This window comes from Orcinus orca, chromosome 2, assembly GCF_937001465.1.
Source record: "Orcinus orca chromosome 2, mOrcOrc1.1, whole genome shotgun sequence".
NCBI classification, from domain to species: Eukaryota; Metazoa; Chordata; class Mammalia; order Artiodactyla; family Delphinidae; genus Orcinus; species Orcinus orca.
The window spans coordinates 124,117,279-124,132,669 of record NC_064560.1 but is presented as its reverse complement, the minus strand read 5'-3'; the positions used below and the strand labels follow the sequence as shown (position 1 = coordinate 124,132,669).

At 41.6% G+C, this 15,391-nt stretch overlaps 1 protein-coding gene across 2 annotated transcripts in view; it reads right to left on the bottom strand.

Annotated features, from left to right (window-relative positions):
* The window catches only part of RYR3 (ryanodine receptor 3), a 555,614-nt gene that overhangs the window by 274,632 nt on the left and 265,591 nt on the right, over positions 1 to 15,391 (bottom strand). For both annotated transcript variants that reach the window (XM_049705467.1, XM_049705468.1), the window contains exon 10: positions 14,159 to 14,315. In XM_049705467.1, coding sequence (XP_049561424.1) covers positions 14,159 to 14,315 — 157 coding nt within the window. The remainder of the gene's footprint in view (positions 1 to 14,158; positions 14,316 to 15,391) is intronic.

Sequence of the window (15,391 nt, the reverse complement as noted above, 5' to 3'; positions counted from 1 at the left end):
GCAGCAAGTCCCATACAGGATAAACCCAAGGAGAAACACGCCAAGACACGTAGTAATCAAACTGGCAAAAATTAAAGAAAAAGAAAAATTATTGAAAGCAGCAAGGGAAAAATGACAAATAATATACCAGGGAACTCCCATAAGGTTAACAGCTGATTTCTCAGCAGAAACTCTACAAGCCAGAAGGGAGTGGCATGATATACTTAAAGTGATGAAAGGGAAGAACCTACACCAAGATCACTCTACCTGGCAAGGATCTCATTCAGATTTGATGCAGAAGTCAAAAGCTTTACAGACAAGCAAAAGCTAAGAGAATTCAGCACCACCAAACCAGCTCTACAACAAATGCTGAAAGAACTTCTCTAAGTGAGAAACACAAGACAAGAAAAGGATCCACAAAAACAAACCCAATACAATTAAGAAAACTGTCATAGGAACATACATATAGATAATTACCTTAAACGTGAATGGATTAAATGCTCCAACCAAAAGACACAGGCTTGCCAGTGGATACAAAACAAGACCCATATATATGCTGTCTACAAGAGACCCACTTCAGACCTAGGGACACATTCAGACTGAAAGTGAGGGGTTGAAAAAAGATATTCCATGCAAATGGAAATCAAAAGAAAGCTGGAGTAGCAATACTCATATCAGATAAAATAGACTTTAAAATAAAGAATGTTACAAGAGACAAGGAAGGACACTACATAATGATCAAGGGATCAATCCAAGAAGAGGATATAACAATTATAAATATATATGCACTCAACAAAGGAGCACCTCAATACATAAGGCAACTGCTAACAGCTATAAAAGAGGAAATCAACAGTAACACAATAATAGTGGGGGACTTTAAAACCTCACTTACACCAATGGACAGATCATACAAACAGAAAATTAATAAAGAAACACAAGCGTTAAATGACACAATATATCAGATAGATTTGACTGATATTTATAGGACATTGCATCCAAAAACAGCAGATTACACTTTCTTCTCAAGTGCACACGGAACATTCTCCAGGATAGATCACATCTTGGGTCACAAATCAAGCCTCAGTAAATTTAAGAAAATTGAAATCATATCAAGCATCTCTTCTGACCACAACGCTATGAGATTAGAAATGAATTACAGGGAAAAAAACGTAAAAAACACAAACATATGTAAGGTAAACAATACATTACTAAGCAACCAAGAGATCACTGAAGAAATCAAAGAGAAAATCAAGAAATACCTAGAAACAAATGACAATGAAAACACGACAATCCAAACCCTATGGGATGCAGCAAAAGCAGTTCTAAGAGGGAAGTTTATAGCTATACAAGCCTACCTCAAGAAACAAGAAAATTCTCAAGTAAACAATCTAACCTTACACCTAAAGGAACTAGAGAAAGACGAACAAACAAAACCCAAAGTTAGCAGAAGGAAAGAAATCACAAAGATCAGAGCAGAAATAAGTGAAATAGGAACAAAGAAAACAATAGCAAAGATCAATAAAACTAAAAGCTGGTAGCTTTTAGCGAGACTCATCAAGAAAAACAGAGAGAGGACTCAAATAAGTAAAAATAGAAATGAAAATGGAGAAGTTACAACAGACACCGCAGAAATACAAAGCTTCCTAAGAGACTAGTACAAGCAACTCTTTGCCAATAAAATGCACAACATGGAAGAAATGGACAAATTCTTAGAAAGGCATAACCTTCCAAGACTGAACCAGGAAGAAACAGAAAATATGAACAGATCAATCACAAGTAATGAAATTGAAACTGTGATTAAAAATCTTCCAGCAGGGCTTTCCTGGTGGCGCAGCGGTTGAGAGTCCGCCTGCCGATGCAGGAGACACGGGTTCGTGCCCTGGTCTGGGAAGATTCCACATGCCATGGAGCGGCTAGGCCAATGAGCCATGGCCACTGAGCCTGCACGTCTGGAGCCTGTGCTCCACAACGGGAGAGGCCACAGCAGTGAGAGGCCTGCGTAACGCAAAAAAAAAAAAAAAAAAATCTTCCAACAAACGAAAGTCCAGGACAAGATGGCTTCACAGGTGAATTCTACCAAACATTTAGAGAAGAGCTAACACCCATCCTTCTCAAACTCTTCCAAAAATTTGCAGAGGAAGCAACACTCCCAAACTCATTCTATGGGGCCAACATCACCCTGATACCAAAACCAGACAAAGATACTACAAAAAAAGAAAATTACAGACCAATATCACTGATGAATATAGATGCAAAATTCCTCAACAAAATACTAGCAAACAGAATCCAACAACACATTAAAAGGATCATACACCACAATCAAGTAGGCTTTATCCCAGGGACGCATGGATTTTTCAATATACGCAAATCAATCAATGTGATACACCATATTAATAAACTGAAGAATAAAAGCCATATGATCATCTCAATAGATGCAGAAAAAGCTTTTGACAAAATTCAACACTCATTTATGATAAAAACTCTGCAGAAAGTGGGCAGAGAGGGAACCTACCTCAACATAATAAAGGTCATGTATGACAAACCCACAGCAAACATTATTTTCAATGGTTAAAAACTGAAAGCATTTCCTCTAAGATCAGGAATGAGATAAGGGTGTCCACTCTCACCACTATTATTCAACATAGTTTTGGAAGTCCTAGCCATGGCAATCAGAGAAGAAAAAGAAATAAAAGGAATCCAAATTGGAAAAGAAGAAGCAAAACTGTCACTGGTTGCAGATGACATGATACTATACATAGAGAATCCAAAAAATGCCACCAGAAAACTACTAGAGCTAATCAACGAATTTGGTAAAGCTGCATGATACAAAATTAATGCACAGAAATCTCTGGCATTCCTATACACTAATCATGAAAAATCTGAAGGAGAAATTAAGGAAACACTCCCATTTACCATTGCAACAAAAAGAATAAAATACCTAGGAATAAACCTACCTATGGAGACAAAAGACCTATATGCAGAAAGCTCTAAGACACTGATGAAAGAAATTAAAGATGATACCAACAGATGGAGAGATATACCATGTTCTTGGATTGGAAGAATCAATATTGTGAAAATGACTATACTACCCAAAGCAATCTACAGATTCAATGCAATCCGTATCAAATTACCAATGTCATTTTTTACGGAACTAGAACAAATCATCTTAAAATTTGTATGGAGACACAAAAGACCCCGAATAGTCAAAGAAGTCTTGAGGGAAAAAAATGGAGCTGGAGGAATCAGACTCCCTGACTTCAGACTATACTACAAAGCTACAGTAATCAAGAGAATATGGTACTGGCACAAAAACAGAAACATAGATCAATGGAACAAGATAGAAAGCCCAGAGATAAACCCATGCACCTACGGTCAACCAATCTATGAGAAAGGAGGCAAAGATATACAATGGAGAAAAGACAGTCTCTTCAGTAAGTGGTGCTGGGAAAACTGGACAGCTACATGTAAAAGAATGAAATTAGAACACTCCCAAACACCATATACAAAAATAAACTCAAAATGGATTAGAGACCTAAATGTAAGACCAGACACTACAAAACTCTTAGAGGAAAACATAGGAAGAACACTCTTTGACATAAATCACAGCAAGATCTTTTTTGATCCACCTCCTAGAGTAATGGAAATAAAAACAAAAATAAACAAATGACACCAAGTGAAACTTCAAAGCTTTTGCACAGCAAAGGAAACCATAAAGAAGACGAAAAGACAACCCTCAGTATGGGAGAAAATATTTGCAAATGAATAAACGGATAAAGGATTAATCTCCAAAATATATAAACAGCTCATGCAGCTCAATACTAAAGAAACAAATAACCCAATCCAAAAATGGGCAGAAGACCTAAGCAGACATTTGTCCAAAGAAGACGTACAGATGGCCAAGAAGCACATGAAAAGCTGCTCAACATCACTGATTATTAGAGAAATGCAAATCAAAACTACAATGAGGTATCACCTCACACCAGTTAGAATGGGCATCATCAGAAAATCTACAAACAACAAATGCTGGAGAGGGTGTAGAGAAAAGGGAACCCTCTTGCACTGTTGGTGGGAATGTAAATTGATACAGCCACTCTGGAGAACAGTATGGAGGTTCCTTAAAAAACTAACAGTAGAATTACCATATGATCCAGCAATCCCACTACTGGGCATATACCAAGAGAAAACCATAATTCAAAAAGACACATGCACCCCAATGTTCATTGCTGCACTATTTACAATAGCCAAGTCATGGAAGCAACCTAAATGCCCACTGACAGGCAAATGGATAAAGAAGATATGGTACACATATACAATGGAATATTACTCAGCCATAAAAAGGAACGAAACTGAGTCATTTGTTGAGACGTGGATGGACCTAGAGACTGTCATACATAGTGAAGTAAGTCAGAAAGAGTAAGACAAATATCGTATATTAATGCATGTATGTGGAACCTAGAAAAATGGTACAGATGAACCGGTTTGTAGGGGAGAAGCTGAGACACATATGTAGAGAACAAACGTATGGACACCAAGGGGGGAAAACCGCGGTGGGGTGGGGATGGTGGTGTGCTGAATTGGGTGAGTGGGACTGACATGTATACACTGATGTGTATAAAATTGATGACTAAAAAGAACCTGCAGTATAAAAAAACAAGCAATCAAACAAACAACTAATACTAAACTTTCTTTGGGTTATTTGTATGGAAATATGTTAATATAAATGTTTCACACATTACATGAAATTTCTAATAATCTTATATGTTCTGGTATAATGTTATAAGTCATAATTCTAGTTATTACTTTAAAATGTATATCTCAGAAATAACTAAAAAAAAAAATCATATAAGTATCTTTCACAGAAATCAGCAGAGGAAACAGACTCTTGGAGAAGGTCGGGAGCTAGTCCCATGCAGTAATTGTTGTATTAGTTTTTTATGGCCTCCTCAGGTGTGTGTTAGTCAATGGGTTTCATTCTTCAATTGCCACAGTTTCACGAAACTTACTGTCTAGTATGGAAAAAGGAGTTGCTTGTGCACCAGGTGTCCACTTGGTGATAACCTGAGGTGCCTGTCACAGAGTGACTCAGGAAGTGGACCGGTAACTCTGTCCCCTTCTCATCAATCAGGGCCTCTGTATGGTTCTACCCTATTTCCATTTCTTCTCTACATCTTGTGTTAAATTGCTCATTTGTAGAAGCCATCAGCTAGGTGGCATTTTGCATTTTTACAGAATAAAAATGTAGCACCCTGTTCCCTCCGCTGTGCCAACTTTACTCTCATTCTTAATGATGGAACAACAGGAGCTCATGCACTAAGTTCTTCTCACGTGTAAGACAGTGCCCTAAGTTCCTTACATACACTAACTCTTCATAACGGCCTCGGATGTAGCTACAAATATTATCCCAGTTTTACGGAGGAGAAAATGAAGGTACAGAGAAACAAGAAATTTGTCCAAGGTCATTTAAGAAGTAGTGAAAGAGCGAAGATTTAAACCAGGAAGTCCAACTCCAGAGACTGTGCTCTTCCGATGGCCCCAAACTCCTACTCACCCTTTAATACCCTGCTCAGGTGCCACCTTCTCTGTGAAGGCGGAGTTAGTCTCTCCTGCTGTATTTCCCCAGCACAGTCTCATCCCTCTATTGAGTACTTAGCACATCACAATGTAAACGTGCTTGTTTAAATGATACTTTCCTTATGCCAGGTTATAAGAGAATGAAGGGCATGGGCCAGATGACAATTAATTTTGGATTCCTAATACAGAGAATTATCAATTACTTAACAAACATAAATTGAAGGAACAAATATATATAGCTGAGTAATTTTTTTCCTTCAAATATATATATAATTTTCCATTTCAGCTCCTATTTCTTTCCTTGAAATCTTCATAAAAGCAAAATTAGTTATTTTGCACACATTTAAGGATCATTTTGAGCAATGTTAATATATCGCAGGAACATTCTTATTTTAAATATATGTTGAAACACCGGCTGGATTGTTAAATATGACTTATTTCTCAAAATGAACATTTCCAAAGGAACTTATTTCTGATTTTATAACAGAAGTCAGTGGGAAAATAGAATTTGATATTTTAGGATTCTTAATAGGCAAGTGGTCAAAAATGCATTTATTCTATAAAACAATGGATATTTGATTTTCATTTCAAAAATATCCAGAGTTCTATAGGCACTCAAGCCAGTAGGTGGATTTAAAATACAGCAAAGTTTTCATCTCTAGCCTGCTCTCTAACCATAGGCAATGCAGCAAAATAAAAATATTACACGCTACAGCTGTTAAATATGAATAATTACACTGGTTACCAAGAGCTCATAGTTAAAATAGCACATATTCCCCAATGATCAGTGACTATGGTCATTTCACTTGTTTTATCACTTTTCATTGATTTAAATATGACTTTGCCAAAAATAAAATAAATACTAGGGTTTGTTTTTTTAGAGTCTCTGAAATAAATGGATCATTATTGTTTATAGACGATGGTCTCTTTGCTTTTAAAAAATGGCATCAACTCCCAAAGTTCTATGGCTGGCACTACAGGGGCTGCTTGTAATTCAAAAGAAAGACAGAAGCAATAACAACAAAAGCTAAAACATACAGACAAACCGACACTAAAGCCAACTCTACTAAACAACGATGACACAGCTTAAAGAAGTGAGAGCATCCCGAGATAGAGAAGTTGGATTTGGCTGACCACAGGTGGGTGAGCTCCTTTTGACTTAAGCCATGAACTAATGCTCCCCTCTCTGTCTTCACTTGAACATGGCCCCAGATGTATTTACTCTACTGCTAGAAATGGAACCTTCCTATACGATGGGGCTATTTCAGTCACTCCCTTTCAATAACTCCCCAATTCCCACAGAACACAATTCTCACTTCTGAAGTTCTTGTATACCACATGCTTTAACCAAACTGGACTACGTCTCTGTGTCATATCAAGTGTTCCCTCCCTCAGGGCCTTTACTGACATTACACTTCCTGCTTGGAATGCCCCTACTTCATCTCTGTATCTTTTCATCTTATCCATCAAGCCTTTTGCAGATCCACCTGTGCATTTTCTCTGATCTCATGGCACCTCCCTTCCACTCTCTCAAGACTCTTTACCATCTTCTGCAATATGAATCCTTTGCTGGTACACTTCCTGTCCCGTCTCCAAGGGCAAGACTGAGATTTGTTTGTCTTTACATTTCGCACAATGCTCTGCCTAGGTTGCAAATAATTTGTTTTATTGGTCTGTGAGCATCAATTTATCTGTTTATCTGCATCAACCTCCCCTACGTTAGATCATGAGTGGATTCCAAGAAGGAACAGGTTACTTGGCCTAATAATGTGTTGAAGGGTAATAATAATCATTACCCCTTGTCTCCACTGAGAGTTTACAAGGAAATGGTTGTGACCACATCATTATTGTCACATAAGTATGTATTTAGTTTAGATGATAAGCTGCTGCTCTCCAGATTGATTTAAAACTTCTAGAAGGACACGAAAGGGAACTGGAACTACTATTCGTTTAGTGCCCACTTTGAGTGAAGTATTTTGCCAAGTGCTTTACAATGACAACACCAACATGTGAATTTACCAAAGACCTACACGGTGATGTGTATTAGACATGACACTTTAAAAACGTTTTATCTAAACCTTTCAATGGCCCTGCTGTTTTTATTTCTCTTACTTTATAGATGATAAAACTGAGGCTTGCAGAGTTGGAGTAATTTGCTCAAAGCCCTGTAGCTAGTAAGCAATGGAAGAGAATCCAAAGACAAGTGCAATTCCACAGCCCATTTGTGATTTGAACATAATTTCTTGAATGGTAACTATCAGTACAGTTAAGTATTGATTGTATTAATGTTTATGTGTTTGAATGCTGTTATAAAGAAGAAGTGGAAAATATATGTTATCATTTTGTGAAAAAAATGGCTCTGGGTTCTAAAGTATAAACTTCAGGAGTCATACATACAAACCACTAATGACAACAAGGTGATATGGTTTATATTCAAGGTGCAACTGGAATTTGGAAGAGAGAACAACTCACTCTGCCTGGGGAGCTCGTGATGATTTTATACCAATTGCCACTTTATGTGAGCTTGGCTAGGAGAAAGAGGAGAGACGGGGAATGCGGAAGGGGTGGACATTCTACTAAGATGGGTATAGTGTGGCAAGTGGGTGCTGAAGTCCAGAAAGGGACCTGAACAACAAGGACTCTGACTTTATCCTATAGGTGCACGTTTCTCAAACTCACACTGTTCACAGACTTTCTGTGGGAAAAGCGGACTTTGGACAGTATCTTCTTCCAGGGGTCAAAGGGAACATTAGGATAATATAAAATGGACTCTTATGAGAATAGCAAAAAGAAACAAAACAACTTATTCAACTCTGTTTAACACAGCATTTTACTTAAAAAAATTTTTTTTTCCATAGAATTATTGTTTGGAACACCTCTTGGAAAAAGCTAGCATAGGTAATGGGAATCCGTTGAGAATTTTAAGTGAGGGATAACACAGGGTTGCATCTTAGAACAATTGTTCCAGCAGCAATGTGAATGAATGACGGATTGAAAAGAAACAAAGGCATAGAGATGGATGAGTTTTAGCTATGGTATTAGCACGATACCTGGCACAGAGTAGGTCCTAATTCGTGTTTATTATTAGAGTGAAATTTGCTGCATTTGACATATTGAAGCCACCTACATTCACAGAGGACAAAAAAGTACCTTTCCAAAAGACAGGAAACAATCAAAAAAGATTCAGAGGAAAAGGAGATATGGGAAGATGGGCCCCATTCATGGATGCTGGGGTCAGCCGTCAACAAAGTGCCGGTGAGACCATTCCTTCGTAAAAGTCGCAGGAGAAACCTTGAGAAATCACCTTTAGGTTCACTTCTCCACCAATATAGTCCCCTTCTGCATTTCTGATCTCGAATGGGAGGTCTTAGAATGGGCTTAAAAAAACTGCACGCTGCAGGATACTGCAAGGAGCCTGGCTGGCCCCAGGGCTGGCTGCAGAGCCTCTGCTGGGTGGGAAGCCAATGACAGATCCTCTGCCATTTCCAGCACGCTAGGGGAGCAGGCCTGTCCGGCTCGTTAGGGAAGGTGCATTTCGCGAGCAGAGGTCACTGTGCTGGGCTCTTTCCTCCGTCTTTCTCATCAATCCCTCCTTACATGATCACCTTCAGGTAGGCCGCACTCCTGCCATTTCATGGATAAGGAAACACTCTCTTAGGTCATCTTCCTGGTCTCATTTAATCCTCATAACAATCCTTTGGGACATACTTCTTCACTCTCGTGTTTTACAAAAAGGGACAGGAAGACTGAACAGCATATGGTGGAGCCAGGATTCAAAGCCAGGTTTCCTCCACTTCAAAGCCCAGGGTTCTCCTTGACTGCCTCTCTATCTGGTCCACTTTGAACAACCAAGTCTTGGGAAACTGTCGAGTTAAATTTTAAAAATGCTTTGTAGATTCCATTTAAAATGAAACTGCAGGAGGTGGTGCTGTCTTGGGATGATTGAATCTCAAGGTCCATGTTTCCTTCTTTCCCCTTCCCTCCTTTCCTTCATACCCTCTCTTTCCCCAACTGAGAACTTGGTGAGGAAATGGACAGAGCCGGCAAGGGGACAGGCGCAAACAGCACTACTTCAGTGCTTGCGATTTCACAGAGGCATGCTGTGAGCCCCGCTGCCCTCTTGTTTCGGGCGGGGCCGCTGAGGTTAAAATGCTCAAGAGGATCCCGTCTACAGGGATGCTTTCCACTCATAGCGGAGAGAGCAGTGGGCAGTTTTTAAAGGGGAAGTCACGTTTGGCCAAGAACACAGATCTTAACATACAGTAGATATGTGATACATGTTGACTGAATTGAATTGGATGTTTTTACACACTGAGGAAAAATTTCCTCCAACTGAGAACAGTGATAGCTGTCTGCCTTTATGTAACAAAGGAGGCAAAATGTGAGACGATCTCAATCATTCAAAACTTATGGTAGAGTCATTAAAAGTAGCCATAAAATAAACGGCTTCATATAATAAGGCTTGCTTTAATATTAGTAATTCACCCTTCCCCGAAAGGAACTGGGTGTTATACACTGACGTGGAGACATGACATCTAAATAGACGGTCTTGCTGTGCCAGAGTAAATATTAAATCGCATTACCCGACAATCCTTGGGGCATGGCCTTGCAATGTCAAGACCACGGGAAAATGATGTGAGATCAAGTTCACAGAAATTTGACTTCGATGTTCAAACGAATGAATGTCTCTCCTTAAGTGTTTATAGGGGTTGTGTTATGATCGAAAATGATTACACAATGATGAGAAGATCTATGAAGAGGATGGAGGTTAAAATGGAATGGGTTTCACTCTGTATGAACCTATGACCACATTTACGTATCCCTTCAGCAAGCAATGCTCAAACTTACTACATGCTACACACTGTGTGGGGTGCAGAGGTACAGAAAAGGCTGGGGGCATGTGATCCAGGAGCTCCCCGTTGAGTGAGTGGTGACTGTAACGGAATCGTGAACAGGGCCCTGCTGGAGGGAAGGGGAAGGGCCTTCTTCCTGTGAGGGGTACTTGACATTTGTCTGAAAGATGCGGAGGAGTTCGCTGATGACGGTACGTGGAGGGTTAAAAGGGTACAGGTTTAGCGATGAGAAAAGATAACATGTTCAAAGACGATACGTACTTCGTATGCTAGAGCTCAAGGCAAGCGTGAGCTGGTGGCCAGTGATACCATGGAAGGGCAGGCAGGGGTCGGCCCTTACAGCATCTTTTATGACAGACTTCAAATGAGCTGCAACTAGATTAAGAATTGTGTTCAAGGTTCCACAGAGGGTAGATGGGAGTCAAGGCCAGATCTAGGTGACTTGGAAGCCATGTTCTACCTTACGCGCTACCCCTTCCAGATTAAGGGAATAGGTGCGATGCTGTGATTCAGAGCCCTCAGTACTTCCCAGGCCTCCAGTTTGATTTGGATCCCCCGCTGAAGGAGAGGAATGCAAGCTCTGACCGAGATCCCATTCTGCTCATTCACGTAGTTTGCTCAGAGACCACAGTTTGATTCCATCTGAGCCAGGCCAGGTCAATGACTGCGGCCGATGCTCGGACTTGACCCCCAACCCAGCAAGGTTCAGTCACGCCCCCGTCCTGTCGTGCGGGTACAAGATACACAGGGGCACCTGCCGTCTTCCTCGTAAGGACAGTTTGCTGAGGATATGAACACACACCTGCGGCTGACCTAGGGCCCCGGGTCGTGCAGTCATAGCTGTCACGGGCTCATGCAGCCTGACAGGAAACGTGGGGCGGGAAGCCCATCACTGCCGGTGACTCAGAGCCCAGCGTCCTCCCAGAACATAGGAGCCTAAATAGTGCTCCTTCCGGGAGTCTCTTCTCCTGTTCTCCAGATTCTCCAGCATACAGAGAAGATCAGAGGAATAGCCCCACTCAACCCCATTCACTGAGGCACAAAGGACACACTATCTCCCCGTCTCAACCTTCCCACTGAGTCCCCCCAAACACTGTGCCACCACCCAGGTCCTGACACGCTATTTCAGACCCCTGTCTGCCGTCTGCTCCATCACCCGACACCTGGTACAGGTGAGAGCTGGCAAGACAACTCAGAGCCTTCCCACTGTTGAAAACCAGAGCCACAAATCTGTCTGCTGGGGAACACTGTTCCCCAGTGAGGGGAAGCACAGTGGAGAGTGTACTTAAGGAAGAGAGCCTGGACCAAGTAAGGTAAAAGTACATTTACTAAGGAGGAGTCTGGAGGCCCAGAGAAATCAAGGCATCTCTAGAGTTCTTCCCCAGGAGCTCTTTGGATCGTGGACGGCAGAACTCCATGTTCCCACACGTTCTTCCTTCCCGTGCAGCTTCACAGTTAAGATGCCCAATGCCCCGTCCACACAATGTCCCAAGGAAGCTCCGATCTCCTGGGGGATGCAGCCTTATGCTGGCTGACACGGAGACTAGGCCACTTTAATTTCAGTTCCTTTCAAGTTAAAATGAAGGTAGCCGGACTGAACACTGCTGCACTGAGAGGTATTTAAACCTCCAACGTTGTGATGCCAATGAAATGCAACCACATTGCCAAGTGCACAGGACAATGTGACTCACGGGTGACTTTTCATCCAGCTCTGCTATGCTGGCAGCCCCCTGGTACCATGATGCCTTTCAGCCATCAGCTGCTGGCCTCCCTGTGCATGGAAACTGGGGGACTTGCGGAGATGAGGAATGAGCTTTTGGAGGGTAAAATGTGCTCACAGGCTGGCAGCGGTGCCGAGTAGAAGGAATGTTATGAGGACTCTCCGGGGTACTCTGAGCTTGTTTGGCTTCCCGCAGAGGCCACAACACAGGGCTGAGCCATACTCCACGAGGATAGGCCAAGAAAGGAACGGAATGCAAGAGTCCCCTTGGAGCAGGATCCCGCCAGCTGCCTGGAAGGCCACCTGATTCTTCTGCTGTCACAAGAGAAGGCTCCTTCTGCAGTGGTAAAGACCTCAGTGTCAGGGTTCATCCCAGGGCTGAGGAGACTGGGGTAGAACGCTCAAATAAGGGACAAGCCAAGCTGGCATCTTAGAAAGGTATTTACATGGTCACCAGCTATGATGAGTCACTTCTTACTTTCCACCCCTCCCGACCCTCCCACACCTGCTCTCCCCGCCCACTTCATGTCCAAGTTGTCTCGAGGACTTTTCTGTTGCTTTGTTTCACTGCTCCTTTTAGCCAGTTGCAATGTCCTAACACACTTCCTGGAGGCCAGAATGTTTTATTCCATGGTCATAAACTTGAATCTAAAATCCTTCTTGTGTTGAGAATCTTAAAAAAAAACAAAAGCGAGGGTAACATGAAGGAGATGAGCTCCGAAAACCAGAATGAAGTCAAGGAGCTAACGTGCCATTGGAAGAGAAGCAGACAGAAGGAGATGCTTGAATGGAACTGATGGCAGGAAGCTCTCATTTCTTAAGGTTTGAACCATGGGTGTAGGAAAAGCCTAACTCTGATACAGGGCAACTAGGGGAGAAAAATCTCTGTGCCAGAGATTCTCTGCCTAAAAATACTTCAGGACCACAAAAGGAGGGAAAAAAGGAGTGTGACTCCTTGCTTCAAGGAAGACAGTGCTGAAAGACCGGCCTCTCTGATTCATTATGAAGCAGAGATGTCCCGCAGGAATGCAGCTGTCAGCTTGACACCGAGTCCTACATGAACGGAATCATCAATAAGCCTTTACTGAAATCGTGTTGAGAACACAAATCAAGATCTATTTCTGGAAAAGAGCAAAGAAGAATGAAGCTAGAGATGAAGTTCCCAACGGAGATGCTGAGCTGTCCTCTTAGGAGGTGCAGGCTCCCTGACAACTATGCGTATGTTGGGCAGAGCCCTTCTCATGCTTGGCTAATCTTTCCAGAACAATCATAAAGTAACAGAGCACCGAACTGTCTGTCAGAAGCTAGCTCCGTGTGCAATTCCGACCATCCAACTAGATCCAGCTCTGAGTTACGCAGAGTCAAAACCTGGCTGACCGTTAAAGATAGAGGTTTCAAAAAATATTCGTCTCTCCGCACACCAAGTGGCAAAGCTACATGTTTGGGGTTGACATGGTGACCACAGAATTCACTCTTACAGAAGGCTGGAGATGGACAGGCCAGAGCTAAGAGATCTGGAGAGAACAGACGACCTGGGAAAAGGAACTAGTAACTCTGTATAATATAAATAACTGCAAGACGATGTCATGTCCAGAATTACACCTTCTCTGCATCTTTCTGAAAGAAATCACTTCCTTGCTTTAGCTAAATGTAGCGCTGAAACTTATGCCTCCGTGTTACCCTGCTTTATGGGGAGTGAAGCATATGACTTAAAAGTATTAAAAACAATTCAGAACATATTTAACAACAACAGTATTTTCCATTAGCCTCTGAGCGACACTGTCCCTTCCTGTGAACATCTTTGTTTTCTAGGGCTTTCTACTTTCCTTTAAAGTTTTTCCCTCCTAAGACTTCAACCTTCAACCCAGGTAAGCATTCCTCTATGAACTCAATTCAAAAGATAAGAGAACAAAGTGTTTACCATAGGTCTCATTTCCAATTCCGTTTTGTCCCAGCCTGCTTTATTTTTCAGTCACCGTTTTACCTGGAGGTTTCAGAGCTTTCACTTTGAGAACGAGGTCGAAGTCCACCTCACCTTTGATGCTCGGAAAGAGAAGGCTGTGGACTTGGTGTCTGATTTTCCCCGATCTTGCAGTATAAGGCCTTGGTCCTCTGTCAAGGCCAGGTAGTGGCCTGTGGTGAGATGCCGAAGTCGGAAAGCCTGGCCCCATCTGATGTTACTGCCGCTCCAACTGGGCAGATGAAACAGACAAGAAATTGCATTTACACAAAAATCAGTCCTTTTCAATATTTACCCTGTGCTTTTTCACACAGGCCTTCTGGGGTTCATCCCCTGACTCCTGGCTTGCTCTAGGATGGCATGCCTGCCTACAACTCAGCATGGTGTTCTCTAATGAACTCTCTTAAGATCACCAACAAGGAACATGGCCCTGGGGGCAGGTCAGTGGTTTAATGGAACTGGAAGTCCCAAGCTTCCAATTTCTCCTTCACTCCACTGAAGTGTCTTGATGCCAAAACCACAAAAAAAGAAAAAAAAAAAAAAAAGGGAAGCTTGCCTTTTTAGAGAAACTTATTTCTGGGAAAGTAAAGCATTTCCAAATGTGCCACCTTAATTCAAGCATTTTACTACCACCACTAATTTGAAAAGAGATACACACCCCTATGTTCACTGCAGCATTATTTACAATAGCCAAGATATGGAAGTAACCTAACTGTCCATCAATAAAGAAAATGTGCCGTATACACATACACAGTGGAATACTAGTCAGCCATAAAAAAGGATGAAATTGTGCCATTTGCAACAACATGGATGGACCTCGAGAGTATCATCCTAAGTGAAATAAATCGGACTGGGTAAGACAAATACCATATGATTTCACTCATCTGTGGAATCTGAAAAACAAAACAAATGAGCAAACAAAGAAAACAACATAAATTTCATAGATACAGAGAGTAGACTGGCAGTTGTGAGAGAAGGCAGGTTGGGGAGGTGGGAGAAGTGAGTAAAGGGGATTAAGAGGTACAAAGTTCCATGGTCCTGCATCAAAAGGCTGGCATTCAACAAAAGTCATGTTAAGTGTTAGGGTAGGACTTATGCACCGAGTAATCTGTATCTAATTTATCCTTTCAGTTAGAACAAAATGTTTCAGGAATACACGTATCAGCTTTTAAAATGACCTTCCTCTCGAGCTAATTCTTCGGAGCCCCAAAGAATCCAAATAACACTGATAAAAGGCTTAAATTGTTCATATTTAAGAGTCTGGGGAAATAAACAAAGAACCATAACTGGAACTATATATATATATAT